The 18,263-nt window shown below is 30.1% G+C and overlaps 1 protein-coding gene across 1 annotated transcript; it reads right to left on the minus strand.

The window, feature by feature from the left end:
- Positions 1–14,108: 14,108 nt before the first annotated feature.
- LOC100782070 (serine/threonine-protein kinase UCN) lies at positions 14,109–15,690 on the minus strand. Its single transcript, XM_003539012.5, has one exon. The coding sequence runs from the start codon at positions 15,501–15,503 to the stop codon at positions 14,268–14,270; it is 1,236 nt and encodes a 411-aa protein (XP_003539060.1). The 5' UTR covers positions 15,504–15,690; the 3' UTR covers positions 14,109–14,267.
- Positions 15,691–18,263: the final 2,573 nt, after the last annotated feature.

Here is an 18,263-nt window from a genome sequence, read left to right on the forward strand (position 1 = left end):
GTATGGTCCTTCTTCCTTCAACCTATTAGCTTTCCCATTCCATCACACAACCGCCAGTACCATGAGTAAACAGTGACAGAAACGGTCGACCCTGTTTATGAAAGAGATAAACCATTAAAATGGATGGAACCGATACCATGTTTTCCATAATTTTAAATTGTAAAAGCAATAAAAAGTGATAAATAAAAAATTGTTGGTTAGTAGTACAATTTTTAAAAAAAGCTCAGGAACTTTTTTTTGAGAGGGAAAAGTTAACAAACTTTATGTTAACTCTGTAATTCAATATAAGATTATTTTAATTTAACTAATTCACATCTCCTAATAAGGTTGATTAATTTAGTTAAGCTAAAATATGTTTTTTTCCGTAAATATGAACATGTTTCATTCCTCTAAAATTTTTAGTATATATTTTTTTTTACAAAATTTTTTATCCAAAAAAGGTTCGAACACACGAACCTACATGTAAGATTTTTTATATTGGTTACATGCACACTGATTTAAACAAAAACATCACATTTACATCAGTTATATGTATAATTCGTATAAAAAATTATCATCTTAGGTTCAGTTTTACTCAAACCTACGTTTGGATAAAAAAATGATTCAATTTTGTGAGGTTGAAAAATAGACTAAAAATTGTTATATATATTCCAAAAAATTGTTATTATTAAGATGTTGTCTCAGGTAATGTTAATGATTTAAATTGATACTTATAATTTGATTAATTTCATATTAAATTATTTTCAAATTTTAATTCCAAGTATATTTGCATCATGATATCTTTCCTTTCTAACTTGAATTATTTCCAAAATTTTATTAAGTCATTTACCTACATAAATTTCATTTTTAGATTTATTATGTTTAATTCTATTTTAAATTAAATTAGTTACAAAAAAAAGTTGTTCATTAAATATTTTTTCATGAATAAATTTCATAAGAAATGAAACTTTATTAAAATACATAAATAATTATTCATTTTGTGATTAAATTTCAATCAAATATTTATTGAGGATTATATTTTCATAAGTGAGAAAATCTTGTATAGTTTTCATTTGTTAGGTGTAAATTTGGTATGAAAAAAAATTATTAAATATTTTTGTATAATTATTTTATATTAATTTATTAATTACCTTTTCCTGAATAAATTTCATAAGAAATGAAATTTTATTAAAAATAAATAAATAAATATTTTTTCCATGACTAAATTTCAACCAAATATTAATGTAGGGATATGTTTTTTTCAATGATAAAATTTGTATAATTTTCATTTGTAAGGTTTAAATTTTAGTATGGTAAAAAAATGTTATTAAATAGTTTTCTATAATAATTCATTAAATATTTTTTGTGAATAAGTGACCTAACAAATAAAACTTTATTAAAGTAAATAAATAAATACATATTTTTCCAAGATTAAATTTCAACCAAATATTGAGGGATATATTTTATCAATGATAAAATCTTATATAATTTTTATTTGCAAGATCTAAATTTAGTACGGTAAAAAATGTTATTTAAATTTTTTGAATAATTATTTTATAATAACTCATTAAATATTTTTCATGAATAAATGTCATAAAATAATTTTTTATTAAAATATATAAATAAATATTTTTTCTGTGATTAAATTCCAACCAAATATTCATGGAGGAATATATTTTTTTAATGATAAAATCTTATATAATTTTTATTTGTAAGGTCTAAATTTTAGTAGTAAAAACTGTTATTAAATGCAAGGTTGGAGCTCCTTATGTTAAACATCAAATATAATAATTATTTAAAAGTATTTGCTAACATATATATCATTGTGTTTTAGGATGTGTATATTCTTGTTTTTTATTTAATTTTGTTAGAATGAAAATAAATAAAAAATACTAAATCACAAACACTAAAAAATAGTATTTAATCGTAAAAATAAACATAACTTTGGTATTTTATGATTTCATGTTTTAATTTTAACTATTAATAATAAAATTGAATTATCACTTTTCTTTAGAATAATTATTAACTCATTATTATCATAATTATTATTGTCTCTATCATCATTAATATAATTGTTATTGTTATCATGTCATCATTAATATAATTGTTGTTGTTATCATGTTGTCAAAATCTCTCTTGAAACTAAAATAAAGAATATAATAAATTCAATCTTACACATGAGTGTTTGTCTCTGTCACATTATTAAAATATTGTAAATTAATTTTACAAAATTAGTTTTAATTCTTGATTAAAAAATAATTTTAATATAATTTAAGTCGGAAATAATAGGATTTAAATGTAGATATTTTTATTTTGAAAGTAAGTTCGTTATATAAAATTTATTATTACATTTTCATCATCTAAACTTATTTCAACTTAGTGTATGAGGAGTGCGCATCTGGTTTCCTTCAAGAATGCATATCTTAATAGTTTTTTAGGTTTAATTTTTTTTTCATGAAATTTAGTGTTTTTTTTTAAAAATTATTGTAATTTTTTTCATTAGTCATTATAAAATGTATTTTTTAATTTTTCGTCTTTAAAACATTTTAGATAATATCTTTTACCGTTCAAAACATTTTTTAATATTTAAAGTGGTATTTAAAGCGTTTTAAGATGAAAAATAAAAAATATTTTTTTTTTGTAAGGACTATAAAAAAAATACAACTACAAAAATGAAAAAAATGCCAACGGAAAAATATTTTAATTTTTTTAAAAAAAATAAATTCGTCAAAAAGACAGAAGCAATAATCTGCTTCCGTTGGTTCGATTAAGTGCATAAAAAAAACACAAACAAGCAACCATTAAAATCAATTCAAGAACTAAAATAAAATTTCTAAAGTGAGACCAAATATATAAACATTTATCATTAAGCTATTGATCCCAGTACAAGTGGAGTTCCTCGACCGGAAACTGAACACGTACTTAATGCGCGTTTGATTCTAGAGTTACATCACCAACCACAAGCTGGCCTGTGCTAGGGGAGCATTTCTCATGTGGAGAATAAATTGGAAAATTAACCCAAGAGTGCCCAATTCAGTGAGGTCCACACAAAAGCAAAAAGGAAAAAGACCTTTCCCACATAAATTTTTAGTCCTTCAAAAAGTTGGACTTGTTTTTTGTATTCCATCCACTCAGAATTCAGTGTATGTTTGGTTATTTGTTATAAAATTTCTTTTGAGGTAAAAATAATTTTATCAACGGATTAATTTTTTAGTTTTTATATTTATTTTACTTTTATTTATTAGATTTGTACTTGAATATGTATTGTATTATTTTTAACTGTAAATCAAATATGTATTAAATTATTAGTAAGATCATAATTTAGAGAGCTCAAGTTATAAAATTTATTTTTGTTTGTTTGTCAGATAGGGTCGAAGCTATTTTGGCTAAATTGGGCTACGTACAGCTAATGAGGTTAAATTTCAATTATGGTTCATTACTTAGGACTTCTGGGGTAGGTATTTCTTATTAACTAATACGTACTCCTACGCAAGAACTCCGAAATAATGTACGCTACAACTCATAGTAAGTAAATGGAGTATTTGGTGCAAAGCAACCTTTTCTTGTTCGTAAATAAATTTCCAAGAAAATGATGAAACTAAGGGAATATGACTTAAGACTTTGGTTTCTTGCTAAGACACCGGAAAACTGATGGAATGCTTGACTCAGACCTAACGTACAAGGATTAAAGGTGTGTAAAAACTAATTCAATAAAAAAATCAAATTGAACCGGTTACGAAGTGTTTTAATCGGTTCAATTTTATATTTAAATAGTTAAATTAATTTAAAAACTGATTCAAAATTAAACTAATTTTAAAAACTTATTTTGAACTATAATCAATTTTAATTTGATTCTAAGAACCAAACCTGTCTTGAATTAGTTTTTAAACTACTTTTTCCAAATAAAAAAATATTTAAATGAAAACCAATTCAATTAATCGAAGTGATTTTTGTATAAACAATTCGGTTTAGATTCGGTTACAATTTAATTCAATTTAAACCAATTTTTTTACACATCCCTAACAAGGACATACATACCTTTTGCGTGAGGCCAAATAAGGAATTGCCTCCATAAATTAACCTCCTTTCATTCCTTTCATACTACAAAAAACAGACGTTTAATTGTGCAATTTCTTATCTTGAACTAAATGGTTGGTCCTTTTATCACTCTTCAAAAATGGAAAATTCAATTGATAAAGTAAGAAAGTTGGTTATTGAATCAATTAGTAAATTAGAGACTGATTTAAAATAGTTTGCTAATATTTAACATACGATATGTGTTCGATTTTTCAGCTATCAATTCAACAATTAGTTTTTAGACCGATTTAGCCAATATTTTTAGTGACCAGTTTAGCAACTGATATTAGTGACTGATTTATCAATTGAATTTAGAAACTGACATAGTGATCATTTTTTTTAATCAGCAAATAATGATATAGTGATCGATTGTTTTAGTATAAGTATAGTGATTGATTTAGTAATAATCACTAGTCAGTCTGAATCTCTAGCAGTACAACTATAAGCTTTGGAACTTCAATTATTATTAATAAAGTTTGCCCATGATGATCCGTGCATGAACTATCACTATGGTCACTTTTGGCAGAACAAACCTCACAACCATCAAATTCAAGTTTTAAGAAAGACCTCCAAATATGGTTCAATTATAATCATCATATGCAAATTAGCAATAAAATGCTCATTTACTAAGTCATAAGCAAAACAAATTGCTTAACTCATTCGCGGATTGTATCACATTTAGCCAGAATCACTTTTTCAATTTCAAACGGACACGATTCCTTGTTAAGAAAAATGAGATCAGAGGCTTAGGAGCCTTGGCTTCAGCCAGGTGTTTGATGGAAGCAATGGGGTACAACTACGTAGAAGCCTTATCCCAAACCCATATATCTATTGAAATTAGAGAACAAAAATAAATCACGGGTAGGACTCTTTGTATTGCTTTCACATAATTAATATCTTGACATTGATATGCAAGTGGGTTAGTACTGAGTCATAATGTGTTGATGGTTTGTGAGCAAATACCCTACATCATTAATTAATTAATTAATTAACCTTACACTATCTACCATTTAGCAAATTCTCCTGACACTACACCAGTCCATAACCAATACAAACTTTGTCATTTCCTAGTTCTAATTACTTTGAGAGTCCTAGTCTTACTTGATTACTCAACCTTTTGTCTGCATACAAGTGTTGTATTGCTTTAGCTCATGGCCTGAGCAGAACAGTTAAAAAATATGAGAAGATTCTATTATAACAATTAAGAGTTTGAGAAATTGAATTTGAATAACAAATTATAAAAGGACTAATACTAAGATCGCAAATTTATATATAGGACAAAAAATATGATTAAGTATAATTTGTATTATTCCCTAATCATATAGTTAAAAAATATACAGACACTTGAGATATTATACAATCCATTTATTAAGGAGATTACAGACAGACACAGAGTAACATCTAAGATAAATACGCAATCCATTTATTAGGAGATTATTACAGAAACCAGGTATGGAGATTATAAAAGACTAAAAAGCTATCTAATTCCTGCTGCACCACAAAAGTCATTATCTACATTGTCATCATCTTCGTATTTAATGAGTCCAAGACATCATGCCTATGTTGTAGATATGAACTATGCTAGAAAAGGATGTAGTGTGCGCAACTTCATTCAGCATTCACAAATATATTTTAAAAAAATCAGCTTGTGAGTTATACTATTTTCTTGGGAGAAAAAAAATCGTGTCCTGATGATATTTTCATGAATTCCCTCATGTTGATCGTATTGGAGTGTCCAATTAATTTAACTGTGAATTCAGTATTACATTACAGTACAATAATTGGAACCACTCTCTTGGTCAACAAATTTCAGCCACTCTCTAGCAATAGATGATTGCACGCTGACCAAACATTCCCATTGTAATCCACAGGAGGAACAGAACTCACATTGCCAGAGCGGTAACGTCTATCACAAATTTGAAAGTAATTAATTCGATCAAATTCAAATTATTACCATGATCAAAGCTTTTTTTTTTTGTACCGGAGTCAAACCCAGTCCCTTATGGTCCATGATCAAAGCATAGTCTAACAATTTCAATCTCCTAATCATGATGCACTTAGTCTAACAATAAAATTTAGCTTATTATCAACTTCATATATAAAGCTTTTTTCCAAAAACTTCATATATGAAGCAAAATAAACATCCTTCTTTATTTTTTTTTTGACAGCTTAAACATCCTTCTTAAAACGAGCAAGGGATAATAAGACAAATTATTTTATGGACAGAATCAAACAAATCCAAACAGAGGGGGCATATAGAGCAGGAATAGAACCACCAAAACACTCCATCACTTAATTTGCTCTCCCCACTTTTTTATCTTTCTCAAGTGACAAGAGGGTTAATTGATTAAAATGTATATAAAATTGTGGCGCAAACAAATATTCTGAACCACTACTTTGTGGAGGCATGATCGACGCCCCATTGGCTTAATGGCATAAATTACATCATTTTCTTCTTGACTTTCTTTGTCTTTCCATCACTCTTTCAGAATTTGATGAAAGAGACTCCGAATCATAACTAACTGTTATCAGACTCATGAACTGATTCAAAATGTTGTTGAGTGAAAATAAGGCGTGGTACATTCTTAGAATATTCTTAATGGTATTCAGTACTCAGTATTGTGACGTCCTCTACCTTTCACATATATGTACTCATAAAAGGAATAAGAAATTAGAATTAATTAAAAGTTTTTAAAACACATTTAAATAAAAATCTTTCAAAAAGGTAAAAGATTCACATTCACTTTTCTAACATCATAATAAAACTTGCTCAAATAAATAATAAATCATCTCGGCTCAAAACAAGGTCGTCCAAGACTTCATACAATTAATATAGAAACCTATACTCCAATGTCACATTCGATGTGTTCTTGTGTTCTCTAGCATGAGGTTCTTCATAGTCATCCACCTAATCATCTGTTCTCACGAACACAAGATTCGAGATCATCACAAAATCTAAACACAAATAACACACAGAGAGTGTGTTATTACATTCCTAGCTAATAGAGAGAAACAAGACAACATATAGATATACATATCATATGAACAAAATATAATTTACTTAAACATAGTTCACGTCATTCCATCACTTTGTCGCGTAACATCACATTACAACACAACATGTCTCATTCATTTTCACATCATTCATGTACTCAAGAATCAAAACACAATATCACTAAATCAATCAATATCGATCAATACACAAGCGTTATACAATAGATACACTAAGACTCAATCCTATATGTAATGTGATACCATGTCAGTGAAAAATTTTGTCGGGCGCCTAGGAGTACATGATAAGACAAATCACGCACTAGTAAATCAGGTCACTCTCACTAGGTAGAATCATAGGGAGACCAATTGGAGTTACGTTGTTTTGCGAGAATACTCCAACCATGTGGGATCGACACAAGCTTAAAGGAGCATTCAAACTGAGTGTATTTACCCCCAAGGCCTACACTCCGAAGAGTCCGTCAGGGCCTCTCCCTCCTGATTCAGGTCCAACCTAGAAAATATTTTAGCATACAGACTCTATCTATGAATTGTACAAAACACACGACTCCTCAATTGTTTTTAAAATAATTTTATCTCGTTGTGTTTGTGATTAAACTAGTCGGGTCTCACAGTGGATCCCATCACAATACTCGTCACGCAAAAACTCGTTGCCCTTAAAGGGTTTACAATTGTATGGTTGCACAATTTATAGTTCACAACTCAATACACACATCTCAATATATATGTATTTCACCATTCATCACAGATTCAATTTGTCACTTACTCACAATTTGAATCACAATTTTATAATCTCAATGTAACAGTTTATACAAAATGTTTCTCACAACATGTGGAGTAAAACCCCCCAAACAATTCCACACAATCATATTAAAATCAATGAATCAAATCATAGGTCAAAAATATGAAAACACCAAGAGCACTCAAGTTTATCAACCAATTCGCATTAGGACATCAATTGGTCCATCAACACAACAATATCGTATTTATAATTGTAAAGGAAAATTATAATTCAATAAACATCTCAAAATAAACCACAATTTGATCCTCTAATGATTCCTACACATGTTCATTCTAACCCGAATTGTGATAAACTCATCCTTTACCTCTAAGCAGGCTCACATATGTATTCTGATAGTGATAGCGACATCACTATCAATTTCTTGAGATTTCTCGAACTTTTCCTCTGATTTGCTCTAATAGGGTTTCCCAATGTTAGAGAGGAGAAGAGATTAAAATCTTCATTGTGTACTGTCTTCTTGCAATTCACTTTTCTCTCTCTATGAGTATTATTTAGCAAATTCCAACGGTGAAGGTGTGCGTAATTAAACTGCTAACCAGGTGTCTAAATTTCACGACGATCCAACGGTTAACGAGTCCGAAATCGTAGTTTTACTGAACAGGTTTTGAGTCTCTGCGGGAAAAGAGAAAATTACAATGCAAAGGACATTTCTCCTATCTCTGACATTTTTTTGCAATTTCCAACGATGATAATGCTTAGAAATAAGTTGGAACTTGGTTCTGAAATATCTTGACAATCCAACAGTTAATGATTCTGAGATCGTTGTTTTACTAAGACAAGTTTGAGTGTATGTGGGGAAAAAATAAGGTTTTAGGAGGAGAAAAAAATGAATTTAAGAGGAAGAGGAGATATCATCAGTCTGAAAATTGACCTAACATGTTATTTTATAAAAAGAAACTCTATTTTATTTCCTATCAAATGAATAAATTTAATATTTTTTTCTTCAAATTATTATTTTAATACAGTTATTTCTCCTTATTTATTAAATTATAAAAATTTCATCATTTTTTAAAATTCTATTTTTTTAATTAAAAAAACCTTTTAATTTATTTACGAAAAATGATATGTTACATGTATGACTATGAGGTCCAAATGTTCCATGGATGTGAACTGTGAAGAAATATAGATGTTTTATGTATTCAGAATTATTTCTATTGAAAACGTCAACAATGTGTTGGAGATGAGATTGTTGATTTTGAGCGAACTTTGGTTGATAGTAATCGAAATGTAATTTTAAGTGGATTAAAATTTGAGCTTTTCTTGCCACAATGGATCTCTTCATGTCACATTATGCTCATGTGAAATCATTGTCTTTAATTAAAAGTAAGAGATAGAAAATTTAAACAATAATAAAAAAATAGACATGAAGTTTTGATGGTTGAAATTTTAACATGACAAGATATGAGTGAGAATCTCACATAAGAGGATCCACTCTCCATATTGTTAGATTTTAATTAGTTTTCTTATATTGAAAGTTCTCTGGTATTAGCTTCTTAATAATTTAAATAAAAAAATTAACCTCAATACTAAATTTTAAAAGTGTTCCAAATTGCAAAAGCTCATCTTAAAAAAATAAATTGAGATTTTCCATAAACTTATCCAAACATTCCCTAAGATTGTTTGTGTGAGGCTATAGCCTATAGGTCTCCTATCACATGATTCAATTTCAACCCAACTCACATTCTTAAAAAAATACTATTAAAAATGCATATTTAGTATATCTTGAAGAAGCTATAAGAAAAATTTGAGGAAAAATTAAATACGTTTCTTCAAAGCTAAAATTAATTTATGTATAATTTATAATCAATTTTGAAGAAGTTGATATGAGAGTTTTTACTAATTAATTTATACAAATTAATTTTAAATTTTAGAAAATATTTTATTTATTTATTTATTTATTATTTTCTTCTCCTGTACATACTTTTGGAGAAATTTATCTTATCGAAACATTTCTTAAATTTCTAACTTTTAACAACGAAGCTTACTTCTAAAAAAAACAAGGAAGCTTACTTCTATTCGTAAAATCCTTCCTATATATTCGAATTAAAGTTAATGTTTTGCGAATTACTCTGGCTATGACAAACTAATCAATTAAATAATTTCCTTATCATTTACGTTACACATATTGGGCCCAATTCTGATTCTTATTTTTGGACTTCATTGTATTCTTCTTTTTGAAAATGGTCTTATGATTAGGGACAATAGGAGAATTATATAATGATAAAAGAGAGCATGGAATAATAATACAAATTATTTTATAAATGTTGTTTTCTGTATTTCTACTATTGTTTCTTGTTGTGTCCCATTGTATTTCATAAAGTTCAAATTGCATTTTGGATTGAACTCTGGAAGAAAAAAAAATCTCTTTGATTAGTGGGTTGCATATGGGTCTAGTGGAATAATCATACCTTTGAATTTTTATGTTTCTGGTCTAGTGGGTTGCATATGGGTCTTCTTCAACAGATTTTTAACTGGTTATTGGGTATCATTCAGTCTAGACTAGTTATGTTTCGTTAATACATGGACCCTAACATTTTGATTATTTTTTCCCTGTAACTTATTGAGAAAAAATAATAGGTTTTGAAGCTCCCTTACAAAACATGGTACATATTCACACACAAAAAAATGGTACATGGGCATGGCTATCAACTTACGAGAGCCAGATCTATGACGACCATCCCACTAACGCATTAGATATCTTAGCCATGATGGCTGAAGGATTAATGGTTTTACTGCAAGGAGAAGAAGAATTGTTAATCTGATCAATTGCGACTTATTAGCTATCTTCTTAATTCCTATAGACGAGAGAAAGGAACTTTTCCTAATTACTTTTTCAACTTTTTTTTTTTTTAAGTTTCGACTCATTGTTGATTACTTTGGGGATTATAAGGTTAATTTGGTGATGAAGGAAAAAGGAAAGAGAAAAAAGATGTGAGTTTGAATCCCTCTATTGATGAAAATTTAATAATTAATCACTAATATTTTTCAATTAAAAAACAAAACATTTCCTATCACTTTCATATCAAATATTAAAAGCAGTATGTAGATAAATCGAGTTCATATAAATACTTGAAGTTTAACTTTAATTTTTTTACTTAACTTAATTCATTAAATTTAAAAATTAAGCTTAATTTATTTAAAAATATAAACTTAAACTCTCCCTTTTCATTTTATTATTTCCTAATATTTAGGAAATATTTTATGTTATAAAATAAACTAAAAATAAGAAAGAAAAAGAGAACAATTTTTTAACAAAAATTAATTAATTATAATCTTTAAATAAAATTAAAGTTTAAAAAATTATTGTCCATGTCTTTTTTCTTCTCACATGCACACGCGTGGAAACATACTTTGACAACTTTTTCATAACTTTTTATGCCAAAATATATAGAAATTGCTTTAACTCGTTATTGTAAATAAGTTTAAATTAAATTAAATATTTTTTTTTTGAGTGATGTAAATGAAGTTGATCAAATATTGAATGAATTACTATGTTTGAATAATCATAACAAAATTCAAATTATTTATCTCCATTTAATATAATCTTTCTTCAGTTCTTGCAAAATCTTGAACTAGATTTTTCCTAGTTTTAATCATATCTATAACTCTAAAAAAAAAATCATATCTATAACTTTCGGCAGATTAGCAATTTGATTATGCATTTCTCCTTGCTACAATACAAGCTAGGAGTTGTATTTATATGTACAGTTTCCTAGTCTACGAATCACGACAAGATGAGAGGTAAAGAGACAAATTATGAGTCATGTCAGAGACAAACACAATGCATGAGAATATTTTATTTCACTTTTTGGGTACAAATATTTTATTTATTTTAGTGATAGGAGATGCAAACAAAACAGATATTCACCTAGCTAGCTTTTGTTGTTTGGTGAGGGAAATCCAATCCAAAGCCATAAGGGGCCAAAAATCTCTTATAAGTCATGGCCCTTACTTACAAATTGTTACTTGTGCTATCCAAATGCAGACCCAGTGTTGGGAAGGACCATAACCTATAGTCAATAAATATGAAAGTGCTATTTGCAAGACCTATGAATAATGATACTTTCTTCCTCTCAAAATAACTGATATTTTTAGATTTTTTTCAGATTAAAAAAATAAATATTCTAAGAGAATTAATACTTATTAGAAAATAATTTAACTAAAATAACTTTTTTACTTTCAATAAATATATTATTAAATCTTTTAGAATAACGATATTTATCATAGGAAAAAATTAAAATAAATTATAAATATTTAAATATCTCATTCAAAAATAAAAATATTAGTAATTTAGAATTTTTTTTTAAAAGGTTAAAACTTTAATCATTTTAGTACCTGGAGTATGAGCACGTGCCAGATAGCCATACAATGCAAAAAGGACACGTTTGATTGCAATAGCCGTGGGTCCTCATATCATTCGTCTTCTACAATCAACTTCACAAAGACACAAACAATCAATTCCGACAATACACGTTCATGTGTTACTGCTAGTCAGGGAACCCATTCTTGCTTTGAGTCACACACAATCTGTAAGGATCAGATTATCCACATAATCTAGAACACGATTCAAGCAACTCTATTCTTTGTTTGTTTTTTTTAAGAAGTTAAAACAGTGTTCCTTTTTTTATACAAGCTAATTAAAACTATTGTTTATGGGAGTGCATTTGCGTACAATACATGGTAGACCTCATTTTCTTTGCCGTTAAATTTTATTAAACATTCTATTTACAACATGGCTAAGTTCTCTAAGTTGGCGAGCTACTAAACCAATCAATTACCTAATATTATTAAGTTATCTATGCTGTGTCTCATTGGAATACCGACACTATATATGCTTTTCCCACAACAAAATTGTCACCGCAGTAGAACAACGGACAATTTACATCCGTTGCGGCGACCGTTATAGAACATCTGCCCCTTTTAACGACATCTTCTACCATATCAATCCATAACCGATATAGAATAATCAATATAATCGATATAAAATACAGTTTTTGTAATAGTGAGACGACTATTCTAAGTGTCAAAGTTTTAGATATTCATCTGAATCAACTGCAACAACACTAATTACTATAATTAATAATATAAGAATAAAGATTAAAGCTTACAATAAAATGATTTTGGAGCAAATATCTGTTACCATACTGCGTAGTTTCGGAACAATTTGCCCCACAATCATGATTGCGCTTTCCCTTCTAATTTACCTTAAAAGAGAGAATCACAACCTTTGCCTACATCATTATTATATCTTTACATATGTAAATGTATATTATTTATAAAATAATAAAAGCATTTCATCATCTTCTTTTCTGTTAAAATTGCAACGATTCCAACATAAACTGCTGATAAGGAAAAATTGTACACTTTTAATTATCATCACATTATCCTGTAAGAAGGTTTTTTTTTAAAAAAAATAATAATCTAGAACCACGAGCATTTGTTTATATAAAAGACAATTCTATTTATTAATTAGTTATGAACGTTTACCGAATGATAAAACTCTTTGAATGGAAGTTTTTTTTTATTCACAACATTCAAATTCAAAAATTTATCTAAAGAGAATCCCACATGTAATACTTAAACTATTTAGAAATTACTGGGCTACTCACCTAATTAACTGTGTTAATTATTGTCATGATGCAAATTCTTTCTTACGGGAAGAGAGATGCCGTTTAGTGCTTTTATAGTTGAAAGTTGTAACAATGTACTGATAAGCCAATTAGCTAGGCATCAAATGACTCCTCAATCCAACCTGATATATATCAAAACGAAAAAAAAAATTGCAAACATTATAAGTAATTTAATAAAGCTAACATAAACTTTACACGGGCAAACTTGTTCAAACTTGTTAACAGACATGATTTCGAAAAATTCGCACTCAATGCATCTTGAAGATTACAGTTAAACTCTTTAATTTTTGACCACTTTCTTGCCGTCCAAAATCAGGATAATGATGTCAATTTTTGAACAAGATTGATTCATTGATTATGCTACAAACCCAACAGTCACAGCATTCATTATGTACGTGCAATAAAGAAACGAGTTAGCCTATAGTTCATAAACCGGCATCTTTAGAGAGCCCAATTAAGAAACAAAAAAATAATTATAAACAGATATTACTAACACGTCTTCCTCTAATTTTAAATAAAAAATTATAAGTGCATAATCACCTTTTCCTTTTGAAAAAAAAAGTTCTTATTTTACCTGCCATTATTTTCGTACCCTTTTACTATTGAGGTAACTTAAAAAGCTGAAAGCTGTTATAATCAATTGTTTTCTAACACTTACAATTCGATCGTAGTTTTTCACTATTCTATATGCACAAAATTACAATATTACTAAGAAAAAAGAAAAAACTAACTAACTCTCGCACGCGCAATAATCACATGCACGTGCGTTAGAATTCCCTTAGCGAAACATTCTTCTCAAACCTGCCCGACGGCGACGATTTAAGATTCTGAAAGTAATCCCTAATATTGACGCCACAATTTCGATCGGAGAACCTCTCCGTCATCTCTCCGGCGCCGTCGTCCCCCGACGGTATGAACGGCGGCCGCACCACCTCCGTCAAAAGCTCCCACTGAACCCCTCGGAAAAACTCGTGCTCCTTGATCTCCGCGGCACCGCGCGTGTAACCCAAACGCTTCGTCGGATCCTTCTCCAACAACCTTTCAATAAGGTTGGTTAACGCCGTTCGTTTTCCGACGAACTCCGGCGGCTTCATGATAACGTTCCGAAACGTTTCCTTACGATTCCTTCCCTTGAACGGCGTCTTACCGTAGAGCATTTCGTAGATTAGTATTCCAAGCGCCCACCAATCGACGGCGAACTCATGTCCGTCGCCTCGGACGACCTCTGGCGAGACGTATTCTTCAGTGCCGACGAACGAGTTGGATCGTTCGCCGCTGGAGAAACTCGGTTTTCTCCGACTCACCGGGCTGACTTGCGCGGACTTGGCCTTCTTGAGACCGTTTTTGTTGTTGTTGTTAGTCCCGTCCGGCGGGAAGAAGGAGATCCACCGGGATAAATTCCGGCGGTGCTTGCGGCGAGGTTGGGGAACGTTGGAATTTGGCAAGGGGATTGAAGGAACGATGACAGGGTTAGGATTAGGTTTAGGTTTGGGATTGAGCTTTCGGGAGAGGTCGAAATCGGTGAGGGTGACGTGGCCGGTGTTTTGGACGAGGACATTTTCGGGTTTTAGGTCGCGGTAGGCGATGCCCATGGAATGGAGGTGGTCGAGAGCGCAGAGAATTTCGGCGACGTAGAAGCGGATGACGGCGGGGGAGAAGGAGCGGTCGGTTTGGCGGTAGCGGAGGAAGTTGAGGTCGCCGCCGGGGCAGTAGGGTAGGGCCCACGCCAGGAACTGTGGGGACTCCAACGTTCCCATGAGGGAAGGGAGGAAAGGGTGGGAGAGCGTTGAGAGGACTTGGATTTCCCAACGCGCGCGCCGTTCCGCGTCGAGCTTCGCGTGGACGCACGTTTTGTCCACCACTTTGAGGGCGAAGGGGGTGTTGGTTGTGTCTTGTACGAGGAAGACAGTTCCCATGGCGCCTTTTCCTAGGACTTTGAGGAGTTTGAGGTTGTCCAAGTCCAGCTCCTGCGATGGGGGAGGAGCTGTTGTTGCTGAATCCATTTGCGAGGATATGGTTTTTGGAGGTTAGGAATTGGGCTGTGGCGTTTTATAGATCGATAGCTGTTTTTGCGTTTGGGTTTTTTATTTTTATTTTTAATTCCCGTGTTTTATCTGCGTTTGGTTACACTCTTACTGCATTACATTACATTATCTCACCAAAATTAATATTATTTCATGTTCGACATTGAGTTTAACTTTATTCTGAACAAAAATATATTCTATTTTTAACCTTTTACTTCTTTATTTGGTGGGATTTAACCTTTACTTGAGTTTAACTTTATTCTGAACAAAAATATATTCTATTTTTAACCTTTTACTTCTTTATTTGGTGGGATTTAACCTTTACTTCTAGTCTCTTTTGTAAAACGGTTCTGTTCAGCGCAACTTTTTTCTCTCTCTCCCTTTCGTCACATTTGTTGTCTCTTTAGTTGTTATAAACCTTCTATTTTTGACATATGTGTTTTTAACAAGTTCATGAAAGTCAAGTAAAAAAAATAAAAACCAATATATAATATAGTGGTGATAACTTGATGGTTATTCAAACCAAGTATGTGTGTGTGAATTAAATTGAAATGAATCACAATGGAATTGATTTAATACAACCAGTAACAAAGATACAAAATAGGATGATCGTTTCCAAGAAGGACTTGATTTCAATTATAATCTACTAATTTCTAAATGAAAGTTGAGCCAATTATAAAGTTGATTGCGACGGGTTAGAAAACTAATAATAACTATTAAATAATCTAACTACTAAAAAATATAAAAACAAAAGCGTAGCGTTGGTAAAATCAAAACCCTGACTGAACTGATCATATCGATCCTCACTATATAAGAATGTAGATAAATATAAATAAATTATAAATGAAAAATATATTTATAGCGTATACATTGCATAGGTGTAAATACTATAGTTTGGACTCTTGAATTGTCCAATCATATTGTTTAATTTTAATAAGACCTTAACGATAAAGAGAATAAAATCAAATAAATAACAAAAGATGCATTTTTTATCATTTAAATTTTTTAAAAATTTGTGAATAAGAGTTTTTATTGTTAGTGGTAATGACAAATAAATGAATAAACCAACCAAGAACTTGAACAAAAATTGACAAGTATAAGTATGTCTTTTTGTTAATTTTTCTCTTAATATATTTAGGGGCGAGCAGCTTGTGGCATCTGATTGGGGTGGTGTGGACTTAGTTGAGATGACCTCAATCCTTTTATTAACTTTGCTTGCTCTCTTTTTTCCTTAAAAAAACAAAATAAGTATAAGTATGTGGAGAATGGGGAGTTAGATAAAGCAAGAATGGAGGATGCAATATATTCGGGGTGAGCGATTTGTGGCATGTGGTTGGTGACTTGCTACCTTTGTTCGTCCTCTTTTTTCTCTCAAAAAAACAAGTATAAGTATATGAAGAATGAGAAGTTAGATAAAGCAGGAATAGAGGATGCAGCTTCATTTGTAGAAATCAATTGAATGAAGGACACACGTGCAAGACAAAAAGAAAAGGACGCATAGAGCCAAACAAAATGACAAAACAGATTGGTGTTGCGATTATCACATGGGGCTCCCCTAATCTAAGTGGAACGTGGACGTGCATCCAATATCATTTCACTACTACTTCTTTGAGCTTGTTTCTTTATAATAAAACACCTCCTATTTAATTGGCTTAAGAAATTATAAATTTCAATTATTCGAATCTCCATGTGTATTGCATTTATTAAAGTAACAAATAAATTTGTCCTGTTTTTTGTAATAATCTACTAATTCAATCAATCAGTTTGATGAAATACAGACACATACTTTTTAATTTGCTGCAATCGTTTAAGGCTTTTGCTCCGGCCTCCGTGTAATATATATAGTTAGTTATAAAATACACTAGGTAGCAGGATCTATATATCAGCTTCCGCTTCTTATAGTAATTGTTAATGCAGCAAAACGGCTAGGAATTCATTGTTTAATTTTGTCGTTATAGTCGCCGTTTTTATATCTTACTATCATATAATAATTCACATACACTTAATATATACTTTGTTTTCGATTTGAGTAATTTTGATCGATTAACCTAGTACGAAATGTATATATCTTGGAATGCTAATTAGCTACTCAGCTATTACGATAAAATTGAAAATAAAATATTTTAGGGTTGAATATTTTTTAATCCGTTCCTTCTCATTCAATCTCTCTTCAATATTTGGCTAACTCTCGATCTCACTATTTGAATTCATTTATTTTGGGTTCATTCTTCTTTTGGATCACATCCCTTACTAATCACAGATAATCCTTTTCATTATAAATATTGAATTAACTAATATATCTTTCGATTACTTCTTCTTTTACATATCTTTTAATCTATTTTATATTGTTGATATTAATCATTAGTTATCCCCTTTAACAAGGAGAATCTTATATATAAAGGAATTTCAAATTGTTGTATTAAAAATAATATTTGAACACTCCCAACACAACTCATTTTTTTTTTGTAAATAATGTTAAATACTATAATCAAACCACGCAAATTAAACGTCAAACTGAGTGGCAACAAAAGACATCACTATATCAATGGAGTTTCACATATTCGATAGTTGGAATTTACGTTCCAATTGGTATGCCACTTCCACGGTGACAATTTCAATTTGGTAATCCTTTTAGTATGAAAAGCCACAAAATAATCTGGATTTGCCATCGCCATGCTGATTATTTATTAGGTGGGTTGTGAATTAGTGATGGCTTTTGTCAAAAGTATGGGCTTTATG

Source organism: Glycine max, chromosome 11 (assembly GCF_000004515.6).
Source record: "Glycine max cultivar Williams 82 chromosome 11, Glycine_max_v4.0, whole genome shotgun sequence".
Lineage (NCBI taxonomy): Eukaryota > Viridiplantae > Streptophyta > Magnoliopsida > Fabales > Fabaceae > Glycine > Glycine max.

What these genes read in the sequence shown, in the direction of transcription:
- LOC100782070 (XM_003539012.5), bottom strand. Translation starts at nt 15,503, where the DNA reads ATGGATTCAGCAACAACAGCTCCTCCCCCATCGCAGGAGCTGGACTTG.